Source organism: Purpureocillium lilacinum (genome assembly GCF_023168085.1).
Source record: "Purpureocillium lilacinum CBS 284.36 DNA, scaffold_3, whole genome shotgun sequence".
Taxonomy (NCBI): domain Eukaryota; kingdom Fungi; phylum Ascomycota; class Sordariomycetes; order Hypocreales; family Ophiocordycipitaceae; genus Purpureocillium; species Purpureocillium lilacinum.
In genome coordinates, this window is record NW_027072113.1 from 2,961,436 (window position 1) to 2,979,056 (window position 17,621).

General features: G+C 61.2%; 7 protein-coding genes across 7 annotated transcripts; 3 read left to right on the forward strand and 4 right to left on the reverse strand.

Annotated features, from left to right (window-relative positions):
* Positions 1 to 1,317: 1,317 nt before the first annotated feature.
* Positions 1,318 to 2,386, forward strand: PLICBS_004469 (thioredoxin-disulfide reductase; the record flags this gene model as incomplete). Its single annotated transcript, XM_065600524.1, has 3 exons — positions 1,318 to 1,431; positions 1,542 to 2,241; positions 2,325 to 2,386. 3 exons carry the CDS (start codon positions 1,318 to 1,320, stop codon positions 2,384 to 2,386), a joined length of 876 nt encoding a protein of 291 aa, XP_065456596.1.
* A 424-nt stretch (positions 2,387 to 2,810) lies between these two features.
* PLICBS_004470 (UDP-N-acetylglucosamine pyrophosphorylase) lies at positions 2,811 to 4,376 on the reverse strand (the record flags this gene model as incomplete). The annotated part of the gene is made up of 2 exons (XM_018326183.2): positions 2,811 to 2,879; positions 2,940 to 4,376. The coding sequence occupies 2 exons, from the start codon at positions 4,374 to 4,376 to the stop codon at positions 2,811 to 2,813; spliced, it is 1,506 nt and encodes a 501-aa protein (XP_018175935.1).
* A 2,029-nt stretch (positions 4,377 to 6,405) lies between these two features.
* On the forward strand, positions 6,406 to 7,389 carry PLICBS_004471 (uncharacterized protein; the record flags this gene model as incomplete). The annotated part of the gene is made up of 1 exon (XM_018326181.2): positions 6,406 to 7,389. One exon carries the CDS (start codon positions 6,406 to 6,408, stop codon positions 7,387 to 7,389), a length of 984 nt encoding a protein of 327 aa, XP_018175933.2.
* A 224-nt stretch (positions 7,390 to 7,613) lies between these two features.
* Positions 7,614 to 9,079, reverse strand: PLICBS_004472 (NuA4 histone acetyltransferase subunit; the record flags this gene model as incomplete). Its single annotated transcript, XM_018326180.2, has 2 exons — positions 7,614 to 8,965; positions 9,025 to 9,079. 2 exons carry the CDS (start codon positions 9,077 to 9,079, stop codon positions 7,614 to 7,616), a joined length of 1,407 nt encoding a protein of 468 aa, XP_018175932.1.
* Positions 9,080 to 9,702: 623 nt separating this feature from the next.
* PLICBS_004473 (uncharacterized protein) lies at positions 9,703 to 11,617 on the forward strand (the record flags this gene model as incomplete). The annotated part of the gene is made up of 2 exons (XM_018326179.2): positions 9,703 to 10,267; positions 10,320 to 11,617. The coding sequence occupies 2 exons, from the start codon at positions 9,703 to 9,705 to the stop codon at positions 11,615 to 11,617; spliced, it is 1,863 nt and encodes a 620-aa protein (XP_018175931.2).
* Positions 11,618 to 11,836: 219 nt separating this feature from the next.
* On the reverse strand, positions 11,837 to 13,275 carry PLICBS_004474 (target of Sbf; the record flags this gene model as incomplete). The annotated part of the gene is made up of 4 exons (XM_018326178.2): positions 11,837 to 12,276; positions 12,419 to 12,588; positions 12,723 to 12,895; positions 13,000 to 13,275. 4 exons carry the CDS (start codon positions 13,273 to 13,275, stop codon positions 11,837 to 11,839), a joined length of 1,059 nt encoding a protein of 352 aa, XP_018175930.2.
* Positions 13,276 to 15,364: 2,089 nt separating this feature from the next.
* On the reverse strand, positions 15,365 to 17,479 carry PLICBS_004475 (RNA-dependent ATPase rok1; the record flags this gene model as incomplete). The annotated part of the gene is made up of 1 exon (XM_018326177.2): positions 15,365 to 17,479. One exon carries the CDS (start codon positions 17,477 to 17,479, stop codon positions 15,365 to 15,367), a length of 2,115 nt encoding a protein of 704 aa, XP_018175929.2.
* Positions 17,480 to 17,621: the final 142 nt, after the last annotated feature.

Here is a 17,621-nt window from a genome sequence, read left to right on the forward strand (position 1 = left end):
GACTGCCACATGTCGTGCCAGATACTACTGCTGTACGCCAAACAGCTCTATCCCGGCAGATGCCTCGCCCGACAAAAATACACGGCAGTTCCCGCATTTGTCGCGGGTCCCTTGATGTCGCTGCTGGATGTAATGCGTGCGTGCGAGAGACCCATCCATGCACGGATCCATCCACACCACCAAGACGTCAGCTTGGTCCAGAGCCACCTCGTCAATCACCTTAGGTAGTAGGCAGTGTTCAACGGCAAGTGACAGATCCGATGGCGCAATCTGCTGAAAAAAGACAATACGTCTGAAGTGTCAAGTATTTGTATTTGATTTGCGGAGCACGGTCTGTCGACGGTGTCCTTCCGTGACAGGGACGACGACGGCGTTGCCCAAACTGGACATTACGAGCGAGCTGCCCGGAGCAGCTTAGAAATCGATCCAGGGCATTCTCCTTGCTGTGGATTAGTAGTCGGCCGCTATAGAGCGCGCCCAGGGCGGCCCCTATAAAACCACTGGCACACAATAAGAGCCCGCCCTCGTCTGCTACCGCGGCGCCCGCACTCCAGCCGCGGCGCAGACCCGCCGACTTCCGCCTCCCGTCCCCCCCCCCTAGGACCCGGAACTCTCTTGCCTGGCCAAAAAGCCGCCCCGCCATTGCGACATCGCAAACCTCGACCCTTCTACAAATCCCACCACCAACGCGCGCCCCCGTCTAGACAACGACCGCGAATTGCAAAAAGCACCGGCCGTGCCACCCCCACGACGACGACGACTTACGAGACCCCGGCTCACGCGGCTCTCGGCATATAAACGCCGTCTGCGCTTCCGTACGTAGACACGAGCGAACAAGACAGCGAAAAAAAGCGAGAGAGCCCGAGCTTCCTGCCTCGAGAACCCTCGCCTACATCGCCGCTGCCCGCGACGAGACGGAAATCCGCCAAACTGTTCGCCTCACGCTTGTTCGGGCGGACGTTACGGTCGAGCGCTGGGCTATCCATTGCGGCGGCCGCGACAGCGTTTCAGAAGACATCCGCCACGGGAGTGCAGCCTGCCGAGCTCGGAGTAAGAAGGATGCACAGCAAGGTCGTCAGTACGTCGGGTTCCCCCCTCGTTGCCCCCCTCGGACATTTTGCTGCCGCTGTTGTTTCCCCATTGTTGTAGACGCGAGGGGGTGATGCTGACATGGAATTGCAGTTATCGGGTCTGGGCCCGCGGCCCATACCGCGGCCGTGTACCTGGCCAGAGCAGAGTTGAAGCGTGAGTACCTGCGCCTCGATAGATCAGTCGGAAGAGACATTTGGCTGACTGAGTTGCGCCGATGCAGCCGTCATGTATGAGGGCTTCATGGCCAACGGTACCGCCGCCGGTGGGCAGCTGACCACGACGACCGAGGTCGAAAACTACCCGGGCTTCCCCAAGGGCATCATGGGCCAGGAGCTGATGGTACGCTTCTTCTCTCCCTCTTTTCACCTCCCCCTTCCCCGGTCCAAAGAATACCCTTAGAATATGGCACATGACGCAAAGTTGCTGACACAGTCCCTCTTCTCCCGCAGGACAACATGCGCGCCCAGTCTGAGCGCTTCGGCACGGAAATCATCACCGACACCGTCACCAAGCTGGACCTCTCGGCGCGGCCCTTCAAGTACTCGACCGAGTTCAGCCCCGAGGAGACGCACACGGCCGACGCCGTCGTCATCGCGACGGGCGCCTCGGCGCGCCGCCTCAACCTCCCCGGCGAGGACAAGTACTGGCAGAACGGCATCTCGGCCTGCGCCGTGTGCGACGGCGCCCTGCCCATCTTCCGCAACAAGCCCCTCTACGTCATCGGCGGCGGCGACTCCGCCGCCGAGGAGGCCACCTTCCTCACAAAGTACGCCTCCAAGGTGGTGGTGCTCGTCCGCCGCGACGTCCTCCGCGCCAGCAAGACCATGGCCCACCGCCTGCTCAACCACCCCAAGGCCGAGGTCCGCTTCACCTCGGCCGCCACCGAGGTCCGCGGCGGAGAGGACGGCCTCATGAGCCACCTCGTCGTCAAGAACTCCGCTACCGGCGAGGAGGAGGTCGTCGAGGCGAGCGGCCTCTTCTACGCCATCGGCCATGACCCCGCCACGGCCCTCGTCAAGGGCCAGCTCGACATGGACGAGGATGGCTACATCAAGACCAAGCCCGGCACCACCATGACGAGCATCGAGGGTGTCTTTGCCGCCGGCGACGTCCAGGACAAGCGCTATCGCCAGGCCATTACCAGCGCCGGTAAGTTTTCTCTTTACTCCCTCCCCCATTTCAGTCTGTCGTTAAACGTTCGCTGTGGACACGTGTGCTGACCCCCCCGCCAGGTACCGGATGCATGGCTGCCCTCGAGGCTGAGCACTTCCTCGCCGACCAAGAGCATTCGTAGACAGACACAAAAAGTACACAGACATAGACGCAATTTTGGATGCAGAGATAGAGAGACAGACAGAACCGTGTCTTCCAATACAGTATAAAAGTCGCCCATGGCGAAGATCAAAGCTTACTCGTGAAGAGTGATAGCATGTGCTATTTGCGTAGCTACTGTAAATACCAGGCAGGCACTGCATCGTCCTGCACTTTTGCGCACGCGGCGCATAAAATCCTGTCCGCCGACATATCTATGGATATCTGTCGGCCAGTCCAAATTCCCACAACGCTCGCGAGCCGTCCCAAATGCCGGCTCGACATGCGACAATTAACCCGCGCGCCAAAAACATGCCATTACGTCCCTGTACCCATACAGTAACGCCCAACAACGAAGCAGTTCGCAACAGATGTACGGATAACTTTCTCCTCAAGAGCGCCGTTTTTTACTCCAACTCCAGGACAGCCGGGGCCGTCACCGTGGTGCCCTTGAGTTTCTCGAGGCCTTCGCCGCCCTGTGGAAATATTGTTAGCTAGGCGCAACAAAAATGCAATTGAAGGAGGTGAGAACATACGTAGCTGATGAGGGGAGAAACCTCAACACCGCCCTCGGCGACGACGGTGGCGCCGGCTGCCTCCAGCCAGCGCTTGCCCTGGGCCATGACATCGCGCTTGCTGGTGTCGGGGTCGTCCTCACCCTTGCCCCGGGCGTTCTTGAGAGGAGAGAACTCGTCCTCGCGACGGACCTCCATGCATGCAAACTTGTTGAGGGGCAGCATGTTGAAGACGTCAAACACGAACTGCTCAAGCTTAATGCCGTTGGGCGACTCGGGCTTGACCGTCTCGCCCGTCTCGACGTCGGCGTAGGGGATCTTCTTGCGGGCCACGTGGTGAGGCAACTTATGGGCCCACTGGGGGATGGACTCGAGGAATCGGAACGAGTAGTAGTGGTTGACAATGTTGGCGGCGCGGAACTTGAGGACGCCGGCTTGCTTGGGGTCCTGGGCCTCGGCAGTCTCCTTGTCGATCTCGGAGTACTCGACGACGTCCGGCTTGCCGTTCTTGCACAGAATCAGACCGACCGACTCGGTGGCGTTGCGCTTGCGGACGACCTTGGTGGCAATGTCGACGTCCAGGGCAGCGGCGAAGCCGATGAAGACGGGGTCAGCGACCTTGACCAGGCAGTTGTCGACGCAGTAGGCGTGAATGTGCTGGATGCCGCGCTTGCGCATGTCGTCAAGCACGCCGGAGAGGACCAGGGCCTGGTAGATGCCGCCGTTGCCATCTGGGGCGACGGCAACCTTGCCCTTGCTCTCGAGCAGGATCTTGCCGTCGTTGGAGATGCAAGGCAGGACGCCCTGCTCAAAGATCTTGATGTTGGCGGGATCCAGGCCAAAGTAGTTCTTGGACTCGAAGAACTTTTGCGTGGGCTCGCGGGTCGGGCCGCTGGTCATGACGTACCAGGGCACGACGACCGAGGCGCCACCGGCCTTCTTACTGGCGAGCTCCTGGATCTTGCGGATGCGCTCTGCCTGGATCTGGAAGAGGGGCTTGTGGGAGGGCAGGTCGATGTCGAAGCAGCCCTTGGGGTCTGAGCTGCCGAGGCGAGTGCCCTGGCCACCGGCCATGAGGACGACGGCGACCTTGTTCTGGCCGATCAGGTCGATACCCGACTCATACCACGTGTTGATGTCGTCGGGCTTGGAGTCGAGGATGCTGGCGAGGGCCTGGTCGGGCAGGGGCTCGAGCTTGTCGGGGGTGTCGCTGGCCTTTGCCGGGGCCGTGGCGCGCTGGGAGATGTCGTTAATGTTGGCGGGGTCGAACTTGGAGAGCTGCTGGAACAAGGCACCCCTTTCGCTGGCGGCCAGGCCGTCGTAGAAGTTGAAGACGTGGCCCTGGCCGGCGTCGGTGTACTTGCCCTTGAGCTCGGAAAGGGCTTCAGGGGATGGCTCGGCAGGGCCGGCGGCCGCGCCTTTGGAGCCGATGTTGAGGATCTCCTTGACCTTGTCCATTGTGAATGCGCGCCGGAGGGGTCGAGCTGAGCTGAGCTGAGCTGAAGAGGAGGACGACGAGGCGGGGCAGCTGGAGCGAGGGACGTTGGCGGGGAAAGGCGGTAGGAGAGAGAAGTAAAACCCAATTGAGTCGAGGGCAACGGCAAAAAGACGGCTGGGTATCTCGAGCGAGGAAGCAGATGGGGTGAGGGGGATGGGAGAGGAGAGCAGAGCAGAGCAGAACAAGAGAAGTCGGGGAGCGATGGCGGTGGGAGGAGATATAAGTAGTGATTCAGCCCGGCCAGGCACGAGTCAACAAGCGGGCAGCTCATTCATTCAGCAGCCGTTGGCGGTGCAGCGGCACTGCAGGCCCCCGGACGGGCTGCGGGCTGCTCGTACCCGGCGGAGGCGAGCTGACGTCGTTTCTTCTGGGCCCCCCGCCCCAGGGCTCCCCCTTCCCGCGCCAAGCTCGTTTTCAGGGTCGGACCAGCAGCCACACGCTCGCTCGCTCGGCGCAGGTGGTGGTGGATGGAGGGGCAGCAGCCCAGCATCCATCCCAGCTCAGGAGCCGGCGTCGAGCTTAGGCCGGTACCAGGTACAGTGCTCTGGCGCATGGAGGTACAAGGGGGGGTCTCGGGTGGTGGTGTCGCGGCTCATCACTCAGGGGGGAGGGGCCCTGTAGGTAGCCTGTCATCTGTTGTTCGGCCTGGCAGCGGCAGCATCAGCACTGGTGATGATGATGATATGCTGAGCCAACACAGCCGCTCGCTCATCAACTGCAGGCTCTCCGTCTCCCTAGCGCCGTCTGAGCTGAGACAAAGCCACCCCGCCGGGGTTTTCCTGTCAGTGCCAGGCGGTGCCAGCAGATTCGCTCGCTCTTGTTCGACGATGCGCTGCGGCGGCCGGCAAACGGCGGGACGGCTCGGGAAGGGCGAAAACGTTGATGCACCTCATCAGCGTGCGTCCGAGTGACACAGAGCCGTTGCAAAACGCGGCCACGTCGAGAGGAAGCAAGAAAAATGTCTTGCGTCGATGTGGGCGTGCATCCCATCCCGTGCCGGAGCTTTCAAGACACCATCCAGTTGTACTCGTACACCCATCGTCTAGCCACGACGTAGGCTCTGTGATCTGCCTCCTGTCCTCCCACCGCGGCTCGTATCCGCCAGCAGGTGTTGACGTCGCCAGTCCCAAAGCACAGGCTCTCTCGCTGCCGGTGCGGGCAGATCGGCCCCAGGGCTGTGGAGCCTCAACCTTTGCGCGTCCCTGTCCAGGGGCAACGGGCGGGTCCCCCAGCGACGAGGAGCGACGAGGAACATGGGATGGGCCATCAAATCAGCCATGATTGTTGGACGAGGCGTGTTGGCGCGGCTGTGCGAATAATGGGGCGGGAGGCAGCGGCGGCGGGCGGCGGGCCTTGCTCGTCCATCCTGGGGCGCAGCAGCAGCAAGCTCCGAGAGCGAAAAATTGTGCCGGGGCCGCGCGCTCAAAATAGCAATGCACCCCGTTTTCTCGGTCCCTGGGGCTTTGTCGGTCGGTGGCCCCCGGATGATGTGCAGATGTGCAGAAACGCTGCTGATGGGGAGCTGACAAACTGTGACGGACGTCGCTTCGTCGTGATGCTCGTCAACTGCGAATTAAGAGGGCAGCGGCGCTTGCCATTGTGCTTCGAATAGGCACCAGGAAGGCTAGGCCACAGACGCCTGGGTTGTACCTTCCAATGGAGGAAGCTCCCGACCGCCACGAGGCAGCCGCAGCAAGAGCTCCCTGCTGCTGAACCCCCTCCAGCCAATCCCGTCCCTGTCGTCAACGACATGACTCCCCTGCCTGGCAGCCATCGCGTAGAGCCTCACCATGGAAGCGACTCGAATGTGTGAATGAAATCTGTCCTCGGCCCCTTGCAGCATCCCCCTTTCTTTGCCTTGTCCTCTTCTCTTCAGTCGCCTTTTGAGATTGCGACGGGGCCGTCAAAGATTCCATCACTTCGGCTGTCGCGAATCCACGGAATTGCCACTCAGACTTTCGCAACGGTCATCACCGTCTTCTCGACGCCATGCCAGAGCAGGACTCGTTGGGCTCACCCGCGCCTGCGTCCTTCAAGGGCCGCCTTCAGCTCGACAGCTTCAAGTACAGTGGCCCTGAGACGCGGCTCCTGCGGCGGAGTCCACGACACAGCGCATCGACCTCCGCCGCACCCTCTCCTTCGCCTGGCCGTTCACCGTCTCATCGCGCGAGCTCGACAAGCTCCCGCAAGAGGTCTCGCAGCAGCCCCTCATCACGAGAGGCACTGCCGACGTCATCGGAGTCGCCGTCCACTGACTCCCGGAGCCCGAGCCAGAGCACCACCGGGGGCAGTGGCAGCAAGCGCAAGCGCGCGAGCACCGGCTACGCGCCGCCCTCGACCTACGCCCACCTCCCGCACCTCCCCGACGCCATCCTGCCCAACCTCATCGTGCTCTTCGTCGGGCTCAACCCGGGCGTCCAGACGGCCCGCACGGGGCACGCCTACGCCCACCCCTCGAACCTTTTCTGGAAGCTGCTCTTCTCCAGCGGCATCACCCCGCGGCCCTGCCGCGCTGATGAGGACCGCCAGATGCCCGCTCTCTACGCCCTCGGCAACACAAACATCGTCGCCCGCCCCAGCCGCAACGGCTCCGAGCTGAGCAAGCAGGAGATGGACGACGGCGTCGCCGCCCTTGAGGACAAGGCTCGCAAGTGGCGGCCCGAGTGCATGTGCATCGTCGGCAAGAGCATCTGGGAGAGCATTTGGCGCGTCAGGCACGGTGGCAGCAAGGTAGGCGGGGCGTTTAAATACGGGTGGCAGGACGAGAGCGAGAACATGGGCGTCATCGACGGGGAGTGGTCCGGCGCAAAGGTGTTTGTGGCGACCAGCACGAGCGGGCTCGCCGCGTCGCTGTCCCCCGCGGAAAAGCAGGCGATCTGGAACGAACTTGGCTCGTGGGTCAAGAAGAGGAGAGCTGAGCGCGAGGCCGAGGCGGGCACAGACACGGCAACGACTGAACAAGTTTCTGCGTGAGTTGACAATCTACGGAGTACGTTTGGGCATTTCGTTGGATTGAAACATTCTTTGGAGCGAGCCTTGCACCGACACATTTTGCAATTGAGCCAGTCACTCGTGCGATACAGCCTTTACGTCAAATTCTGTCTTTTGTAGCGTCCTGTCCGTCGTGAATAAGATTGCATTGTCTCCCGACTCCGTACGCCAAACCAGCCTACGCCGTCCCCCTTTGGGACCGCAGTCTACTTGCACCGCTTCTCGACCACGCCAGGGCCGTTCTCCTCGTACTCCTTCCGCGATATCCACATCTGGTGGAAGGTACCCAGGCTGGCAAGGATGGAACCGCCGATCCAGGCGCCGAACCGCCTCTCGCTCGTCAAGCCCGCGGCGTGAATCTTGACCTTCAGACCGGGGTACATGGCCATGAGCTCGTTGTTGAGGCGGTCGTTGAAGCCATTGATCAGGCTGGTGCTGCCGGTGACGACCACGTTGGCGAGAAGGTTGCCGCGGAGGTCGACGTCAACGGCGTTGAGGGCCGCGCGGATGAGCTCGGGAATCGTCTGAGCCTTGGTGAGGCGCTCCGACTCGGGGATGGGGTAGCCGGCGTTCTCGTCCCACATGCCCTCGGTGGCCTTGAACCGCTGCTCGCGCCACATCTGGTTGTAGCCGTCGGGCATCTCAAAGACACGGCCTGGCTGCGTCTTGACATAGTCCTCGTTTCCGGGGGCGCTGTAGCGGCCGGGGCCGCGCCACACCTCCACCACGGACTCCTTGAACTCGGTCAAGACGCGCTCCTCCTCGTACGCGCGATACGAGTCGCTGATCTCAAAGGGGAACTTTCGCAGCCGCGCCTGGGCCGGGGCGAGAGCGTCCACCGGCGTCTTGTTCTCGACCATGTATGTGGGGATGAGGTTGACCTTGGGCTCTGACGTCTCCCACAGGCTGCGAATCTGCGACGACAGCCACAGACCACCGGCAGGCGAGCGCTGGATGGACCGCTTGAGTACCATACCATCGTGAATGGCCGTGACGGAGGTGTTGGCGCCGCCGACGTCAATGACCAAGGCGGTGGCCTTGCCGGCGGCAAAGGCAGCCAGAACGGGCGTGCGACTCAGCCAAAAGGCCGGGCAACCCCAGTTCTCCATGATGATCTCGATGGCCTTTTCTCTCGACTTTGGCGTGTTCCAGGGCGCCTCGGTCATGAGCAACGGGTTCTCCTCGAGCGGCTTCTCCTGTGTGTCGGCGGCCTCCTCCATGGCGACGTCGCCCTCGCCATCCTGCTCCTTGGCGTCGTCGTTGAGGCCGTTTTTGGCGGGTGGCGTGGCGCGCTCGGGCTGCAGGCGCTTAATGAGCATGTGTTCCCAGATCTTGCCGGCCGTGTCCCAGTCCTCGACGACGCTGTCCCTGTTCATGTAGTTGCGGACCTCGAAGTCGGCGCGGGGGATGAGGCACTCGTCGCCGAAGAGGTCGCGCTGCGGCTCGCTCGTGACGTGGCCGTAGAAGGACGGCAGGATCGACTTGGGCACATCCTCGCCGGCGTAGCCCGCGCGCGTGTTGCAGTATCCGGGGTCGAGGACGAGGGCGGAGACCTCATCTGCAGTCTGCTGTCAGCATGTTTTGGCCATCGCCAAGCGCGAGGGAGAGGCGACGGACCTCCGCCGTAGATGTCGGTGGGCTGCACCGACGTGGACAGGGGCTGCTGGGCCATGGCTGTGCTTCAATTGCCGTCGCTGTGCGCGGCCAATTCCAAGGCAGGGCGACGGATGGCTGTGGGCGATGGGCGATGCCGGTGCGTTGCGATGCGATGCACGCGTTTGCAGGATCAAAATTCAGCCTGGTGGTCGGTGATTCGCAGGGCGGCGCGTGCAGTCGAGGCGCTGTAACAGCTGCGGTGGTCCAGTGGCCCAACGGTGCTGAGCGGCCGGCGAGGCTGGGCCCAGCTCGGCGGCGCTTCAATGGATGTTCCTTGGCCCGAGGGGTAGGTACGTACCAGCCCTGCCGTCTCCATTGAGGAAAAAGTCGTGGACCAGCCCGGCCACGGAAATTTCTCCCATCTTCAACCACGCACACGCGCGCTTTCACGAGCTCCCATTGCGCGTGGAACGCACGCTCGGTGCAGTCGATATGATTGTAAGTTTTTTTCCTTTGATCCTGTCGTTTCTCTTGCTTTATAGTATGATGAACTCGCATTTTCGCTTCAGAACCGCTGCGATTGACGCAGCTTGCTGCGTGTGATTATAACCTGCCTTTGCCTGATCTTCAAAGCTTTGCTCAAATTTTGCTTGACGTTCCTCAGCTTGGATTCCGGCTAACATGGATCGCTCAGTTGCAATGAAGTCTACCAAGTGCCTTTGGCTGGCTCGCCAGTCCGCCAAAGCCCAATGCAGCGCGGCTGTTCGAATCGGCCTGCCTGCGCCGTGGAGCACTGCGCCGATGCAGCTCCATCGCGGCGCGGTGTCGATAGTAGCGTCGCGAACCCTGTCCACAAAGCCCGATGGCCGACCGAATCTGTCGGGGCTTGCCTCTGAACAGGAGTCGCGCGAAAGTGCCTCACCGTTCAAGCAGCACCGCCAGCGGGAGCTGCGGGAGGACCAGGAGAAAGAGGACCCGCTCTATCCAGATCCATATCCTCGACTAGAATCTCTCCCCGCTCGAAAGAGCGTTCCAGAGTTCTTGGAAGACTTCCACGAGGGCCTTTCCGACGAGAACGTCACCCTCACCGGCCGCGTCCGGTCCAAGCGAGTGGTGGGCAAGTCGCTCATCTTCCTCGACATCGTAAACGAGTTCCAAAAAGTGCAAGTCATGGTCAACAAGAACAAGTGTGTGTCAGAGAAGCATAGAAGAATCCATAAATTCGCCCTGTTCAAGAACTTAATACAAGTTGGCGACCATATCTGTAGGCTACCCGTGCTCCCTCTGACTTCGGGGCTTCGGCTGACGCTTCGCAGCGGTCACTGGCATCGCCACTCGCACAAATAGTGGAGAGCCGACGCTCGAGGCGCGGCAGCTTCCCGAGCTCCTGTCGCCGTCCATGGAGCAAATTCCTGAGAAGCTCACCGACGCGAAGACGAGGATGCAGGAGCGTCACGTCGACATGCTCGTGAACAGAGAAGTGGTGGATGTGCTGAGGCTTCGTGCGGAAATCACCAAGCACATGCGCGACCACTTCCACTCGAAGCGATTCCTCGAGTTCCAGACGCCCATCCTGGCCGAGAACGCGGGAGGAGCCGTTGCCCGGCCTTTCGTCACCAGGGCCACCGAGTTCCGAAACAAAGACTTGGCGCTCCGCATCGCTCCAGAGCTGTGGCTGAAGCGCCTCGTGGTCGGAGGCGTGGACAAGGTCTTTGAGATTGGCCCGGCTTTTCGAAACGAGGGCGTGGACGCAACGCACAACCCCGAGTTCACCATGTGCGAGTTCTACAGCGCCTATACCAACCTCGCTGATCTTATCAACGAGACCGAGGAGCTCATGTACAGCTTGGCCAAGCACTGCCAGGAGCTGATATCCACGCAGCTCACGTCTCTGCCGCCCATCGATCTGAGCCGGTTCGTGCGGCCGTTCAAGCAAGTCGAGTTCATCCCCGCGCTGGAGGAGGCGATCGGGATCCGCTTTCCAAAGCTCACTGCCGAGGGTGCCCTGCCCGAGCTTCTTGCAGTTCTGAAGCTTGCCGGCATCAAGATCCCAGGCGAAGTGCCCAACTCGCTGCCTAAGCTATTGGATCGCTTGGCGGCCATCTACATCGAGCCCATGTCCTTCAACGAGCCCGTCTTCATCACCAACCACCCGGTGTGCATGTCGCCCCTAGCCAAGGGGTTCCTGTGCCCCAACACGTACCAGCTCGTGTCGGCACGCGCGGAGCTCTTCGTCGGCGGCAGAGAGCTGGCCAACATGTACGAAGAAGAGAACGACCCCGAGGAGCAGAAGCGCAAGCTCAATGCCCATCGCAACCTCGTGAATAAGCCCAACGGAGAAGTTGGGTTCGAGGAGGCGGCAGCAGAGGAGGCGCCAGCGCCGCCGCTTGCGGAGGAAGCCGAAAAAGACGAGTGGGAAACGTCCCCGCTTGATCAGAGCTACGTCAAGGCGCTGGACTACGCGTTGCCCCCGACGGGAGGTTGGGGCTGCGGCGTGGAGCGCCTCGTGATGCTCTTCTCCGGGGCCAACCGCATCAGCGACTGCCTGAGCTTTGGGACACTGAGGAATGTGGTGGGACTATCGGCTGACGACAAGGAGATGCCGTCGAAGTGATGTGTACGAATACGTGCGTGGTTGTAAGACTATTTGGCGGTTTTGTGTATACAAGGGAGGCGACTATGCAGCGATCCAAGGCTAGCAGCATATGTACAAACTGAAGCGAATCAATATACAAAGATACCTGGTCTGCAAGCTGTGTTGACAATCTGGGCGCAGTTGACTGCAACTAAACTTCTAGGAAGACAAAGGAGACGACTCGACGATGGCGGCCGCTCATTCGGTAACGCGGAACGTGCTGACGGCCGTGCGGTCCACGGGGCCCTCGAGCCAGCCATCGACGGTCGCGTCGGTGAAGTGGTGCCCAAAGACGGTGTCGTAGTCGAGGACGCGGACGGAGACGGCCTCGGCTTTTGCGCTGAAGACGACGGCGATCTTGATGGCGTGGCCGGAGGGGCGGGCGAAATAGTCGGAGGTGCCGCCGCGGCGGGCGGCGTGGAAGGTGCTCTTGCACCTGCTGTCGCCCGAGGCCAGGACCTCGTAGATGTCGAACTCGCCGCAGGTGGGCCAGCAGCTGCACTTGTTGTACTGCGCGGTGCGGGGGATGTTGGCGTTGAGGGCCCAGAGGGCGGGCATGTCGGCGTTGAAGCCCGTGGTGTTGTCGAGGGGCATCTGGAAGTCGAAGAGGAAGGCCTTGTTGCCGCCTCCGAAGCCGTCTGTTTATCCCCAAGGCAGTTTCTGTCAGCCCTTTGCCGAAACACACACATATATCATATATATACCAAGTCTGAAGGGAGCATGATGATATCTTCAAACTGCAAGAACATTAAAGGGAGGGAGGAGAAGGTGTCAACTCACGGTACGCGACGTCCTCGACGCGAGAGAAGCCGCAGGCCCCGTTGTACTTCTGGCCGCTAAAGACGGCGAATTCCTTGTTCGACGGGATCTCAACGTCGGCGAGGATCTCGGGCGTCTCGGAGCCCGCCGTGGCGTCGGCGTTGATGTACGAGAGGGAGTTGCCCCATACGCTGTGCGCGTCAAAGACAATAGTGCGGTCAGCCAATCCGACCACCTGCATGTACTCGTATATCATGGGAGGACTTTTCTGACGAACGAAGGATCCGGGAGAACGCTTGTTCATCTCTCGGGCTGGGAAACGTACAAATCAAACTCGCCAGAGCCCTGGCCGCCGTAGTTGCCCAGGAAGACGAGGTTGTCGGCCTCCTGCGTGGAGGCGTTGTAGTAGGAGACGCGGTGCCATGTCTCGTTGACGCAGCCGAAGTTGTACACGGCCATCTGGTTGAGCTTGAAGGGGCCGCGGATGTGGATCGAGAGCTGTTGCCATATATCGTCAGTACAAGGAAAGGGCCCAGATAGCTCGGGGGCAGTTTCTGGCTTCCAATCTTTCTCTCACACAATCTCGCAGACATAACACATACCTCCTCCTCAAACACCCCGAGCGACGAATTGTATTCTTTGCTCTGCCTTCCGCACTGATCCGCAGAGGGGCCCATGGACGTGACGGCCTGGTAGCTGCCCTTGTGGGCCAGGCCCGTGTACGTGATCTGCTCGACCTCTCTGCAGAACGAGTTGCCGAGCACGTCGTGGGACACGTTTGAGCAGCCGCGGTTTGCGTCGGCGGCGGGCAGCACCAGGGCCCAGCCCGTGGACGCCGCCGAGGCGAGCACCGCCGCGATGGGTGCGGCCGACTTCATGATTTTCTGTTGTTGTTTCTGTCTTTCTTTCGCAAAACAAAAAGGAGTGTGGCGTAAGCGAGTAACTACTATCGTAAATGGTTCATGTATATGTGTGTGTATCGTGGACCGATGACCAATGTGTGTGTTTGCTTGTTCGTTGGGTAGGAGAGTTGCTCTGCAACCAAAAGGAGCGTACGGGGAAGAACAGAGACACCCTGGCGGCAAGGAACGCGGGCTATCGAAGGATAGCCCATCGCGGTAGCCATGCGCCTTTAAACAACGACGAGAAATGATAACTTGCGTCACAAGCACCGGGGAAATCGCCGCCTTCGGTCTCCCTCTGACCCCCTCCTCCTCCGCTTTACTGTGAGGAGCGGGCAAACACCAAAGAGCAAAGCCGCATGCTCACCGGACGGTGTCATTTCCAACGAACGCAGCCAAGAAACCCTGTGCCTGAAGGCGGCCTTGCATTGACTCCTCATCCTGGCTTGGCTGAAGGGGGCGGAGGTGGAGGAGCAGGAGGAATAAAGGAAGAGAGACGACCGAAAAGGGCAGCGGTAGCAATGCCCAGACAGCCACCGTGGGGCCCCTTTATATAAGGGTCTTGGGACTTTTATGCGCATTTTTCTCAGGTCGCCCGTTCCTTTTTTTCCTCCATCTCAAAGATACGGGCAGCAGCTGCTGCGCCGCTTCGGATGATCTACGACGTGGTCCGGGGGAACAACAAGGTTTGCTGTTGAAACGCGGACAGGATCAGGGCGGCCGGCTGTCGTGCAGCGTGCGGATAACCTCGTAGAGACGAGACGGACGGGCGGCTGCGGCTGTCACTGGGCGCGAGGACGACCCCCCCCGGGCTCTCGGTATTAGGACTTGGGATAAGGAAGCATGCAGGTACTACGCAGGTACGCAGGCAGGCATACCTAGTCAATTACTCGGCAGGGCTGGGCTGGTGGAAAAAGCATATACCTGCGGCGTGGTGTCCGCCCGCCCGCTTGCTTGCTTGCTCGCCTGCTTCCCTCCACCGGCGCGCCGAGGCTCTGCCCTGCTCTGGCCCCCTTTCTGCCACTCATACCGGACGGGACGGGGCTCTGGGCTCGGCGCGCTGCTGCCACCCCGGCGATGCGACGGCCACATGCTCTCGGCTCGGCGCCGGTGGACGGGCAGCAGACGACGCGCCTGTCATACCTGCCCAACGGCCGTGTGTTTCATGTTCAGCGGGCACGAAAGGAGCGGCGGAGGCTTGCAGTGATATAGAGTTACGGTGGTAGGTAGGTAGGTTATGCGGTGCTCGATATGGAAGGGGGGCTGGGACTGACTGCATCACGGCGGGCTGGCTTGCTTGCTTGCGGTGATGGGGGCCGTCATGGGCAGAGGCCGGCGGTTGCGTGACAGGAGGAGGGCGAGCGAGCTTTGGGCTCAATTTCGAGAGCGCCAGGCGGTGCGGTGCGGCCGCGGTGATGCTCAGGCGTTCATCCTCCGTCCTGACTCGGGGAGATGCTGCGTTAGTTTTATACGTGACGGTCGTGGCTTGCATAGTTTCTTTATTCCACAAGCTCATGCACATGATATATTGGGATGAGGAGTGCTATTTGTAGAGCCAACTTTTGCTAGTGTAGAGCCCTCCTACAATTTTTTTTTTTTGTTCTCTCGGCCGGATCCTACTCCCATGCTGCCCAGGTGATTTCTACTGCCCACTGGCGCAGGCATGGGACGGCAGCGGCGCTCTGCCTGTTGCTCTCGTTGCTTTCGTTGCTGCCGCTGCTCTTGCTCCCATGGGCTCTACAACTAGCAAAAGTTGGCTCTACAAATAGCACTCACTACTCTGTTATTGAGATTAGCTGGACGGCATGCCTTGCAACTCGTATCATATGATGATGACGATTATTTCTCGTGGCCTTGTGTGATTTCGGCTCCTGCGTCGCCGTTGTAATCTTGCAAGCGTGTGTGTCTATGATTCCTGATGAGGAGGCTCTTTGCATGAATGCTGGGGTATTACAAGTACTTGATAACGCGCCTCGGTCATGGGGCGGGCATGTCCGGGGCTCCCCGAGTCGAGTCCCAGCAGCTGCCGGTGATGGTCAAGGGTCAAAGACATCCTGGCAATAATCTACTCCCCCAGGCCAGCCCACTCGCCCCCATCGCCATCATCGTCGCCCCTCTCCCGCTCCGTCATCTTGCGCCTCTTGCTGCCCTCGATGGCCCCCTGCCTGTTGTGCTGCTTGCGCCTCTCGTATCCGCTCGTCGACGTGATCTTGGCCTTGTTGCCGGCGGCGCTGCGCCGCGCCTCCACGCCCCGCTCCCTGAGCTTCTTCCTGTCCGCCTTGGTCACGTTGGGCAGCGCGTCGAGCAGCCACTTCTGCACGCCCGCCTGGTCCCCCGTCTTGCCCGCCTGGCGCTCGCTCGCCGCGATCACGTTGGCCACCGTCTTGACAAAGGGAATGTCCTCCTTGGTGTAGAAGGTGACGGCCACGCCGCCCTCGCGGCCGGCGCGCCCTGTCCGCCCCGCGCGGTGCACGTACGCGGCGCTGGAGCCGGGCACGTCGTAGTTGACGACGCCGTTGACGCCCGCAAAGTCGACGCCGCGCGCGAGCACGTCGGTCGTGATGAGGACCCAGATCTCGCCCGCGCGGAACTTGCGCATGATGGCCGCGCGCGCCGAGTCGGGCAGCCCGCTGTGCAGCGCCGCGATCCGCGACGACCCGCCTGCCTCGAGGGGGATGTCGTACTTGAGCTCCTCGTGCAGAGCCGTGGCGCGGTCGATGGTCTGCGTGAAGACGAGGAAGGGCGGCCGCAGCGGCGGCCCGGAGTCATCAGCTGCCGTCGGGTGCAGCAGCTGCCGCAGTGCCAGCAGCTTGCCCTGTTCGCTGGCCGTGTACGTGAGCTTGTGCACCACGTTGGGCACCGCCGTGTCCTTGAGGCCCACGACCAACCGCACCAGTGGCTTCTGGCTTATTCCCAGAGACTCTGCTCTGGCCTTGACCTTGTCCGTGACCAGCGTCTCGATGTTGGAGCCCATGGTAGCCGACCAGCAAGACAGCCGAAGCTTTGTGTTTGTGCACGCCGTCCACAGCCCCAGCGTCTGTTCCCGGAACAAGGGGTCGAGGAGAACGTCCGCCTCGTCAAGAATCAAGTCGCGAACAGTCGGCAGGACCTTGGTCGTGCCACTGGGCCCCGAGGTGAGAAAGTTGAGTAGCAAGAGCGGTGTCGTGACCAGGATATCCGCCTTGGTCACAGATCCTAGCTTGCGAGACTGCTTCTTCTTCTCGTCGTCCGCCGATTCATCCTCTTCGTCGTCCTCTTCCTGTTCATCCTCGGAGCTGTCCTCGGCAAGCACCTGCTGCTCGGCAGCGAGCGTCATGCCCTTCTTCATGCCGACAATCTTGAGGCCCGTGCCCTGCACCAGCTTGTTGCCCTCGTTGGCAATCTGATATGCCAACTCCCTGGTGGGGGCCACTACAACGGCCTCGAGCTCGTGGATCCCATGCAGATTCGCCTCGGCTCTTCTGCGCATTATGTTGTTGATGGCCGGTATTAGGAAGCTGATTGTCTTGCCGCTGCCGGTCGGCGCGACGGCGAGAAAGTCGATGCCCTCCTCGAGGCCCTCCTTGTCGTCGAGCGCGAGCTCCGGGTGGAGCAGCAGGGGCAGGCTGCCTAGCTGAACCTCCGTGGGGACGCGGTAGCCCTGCGTGACGAGGTTCTCGGCGACCCTGCGGGAGATGCCATAGTTGGTCCGCAAGTCGCCAAACGACTCGAGGGGCTGAGGGAACAGCTGCCTCTTTTCCTCCTTGTTGGCCTCGACGACCGCCTGCTTCTTCTTCTTTTTGGATTTCGTGACCCTTTTCTGCTCCTCAACCTTGGACATGAGCGTAATCTTGAGGCGATGCGATCGCAGCAGCTGGCGGCACTCGTCCTCGCTCAGCTTCTTCGTGGGCGCGCGTCGGGGACTCAGCGCGCGCTCCGCCTTGTGCGCCTCGGGCTGCTTCTTCGCAGCGGGCTCGGTCTTGGGCGCGAAAAAGTCCACCACGGGCAAGTCCTCGGACGAAGATTCCTTCTCGGGCTCGTCCCCGTTGCGCTTGCGCTTCTGGCCGCGGACGTCGTCGTGGAAGAGCTGCGGGTTCGTCCGCGTGCCGGCCGAGGGGAGCTTCACGCCGGCATTGGCGCCGAGCTGCGCGCCCTTGGACGTCTTGACGGTCCCGCGGGACAGGATCTTGAAGATGTCCATGGTTGCGGGGGACACTTGGCGCGGGAAAGGCGTCGTTGTGCGAAAACAAAAGCTGGCGCCGTCGTTGAGGTTGCAAATTCTTGGGCCGTCGCTACAGGGTCCAAAGTCCAGAGGTTAAGTAGAAATTTTGTGGCGTCCCCTT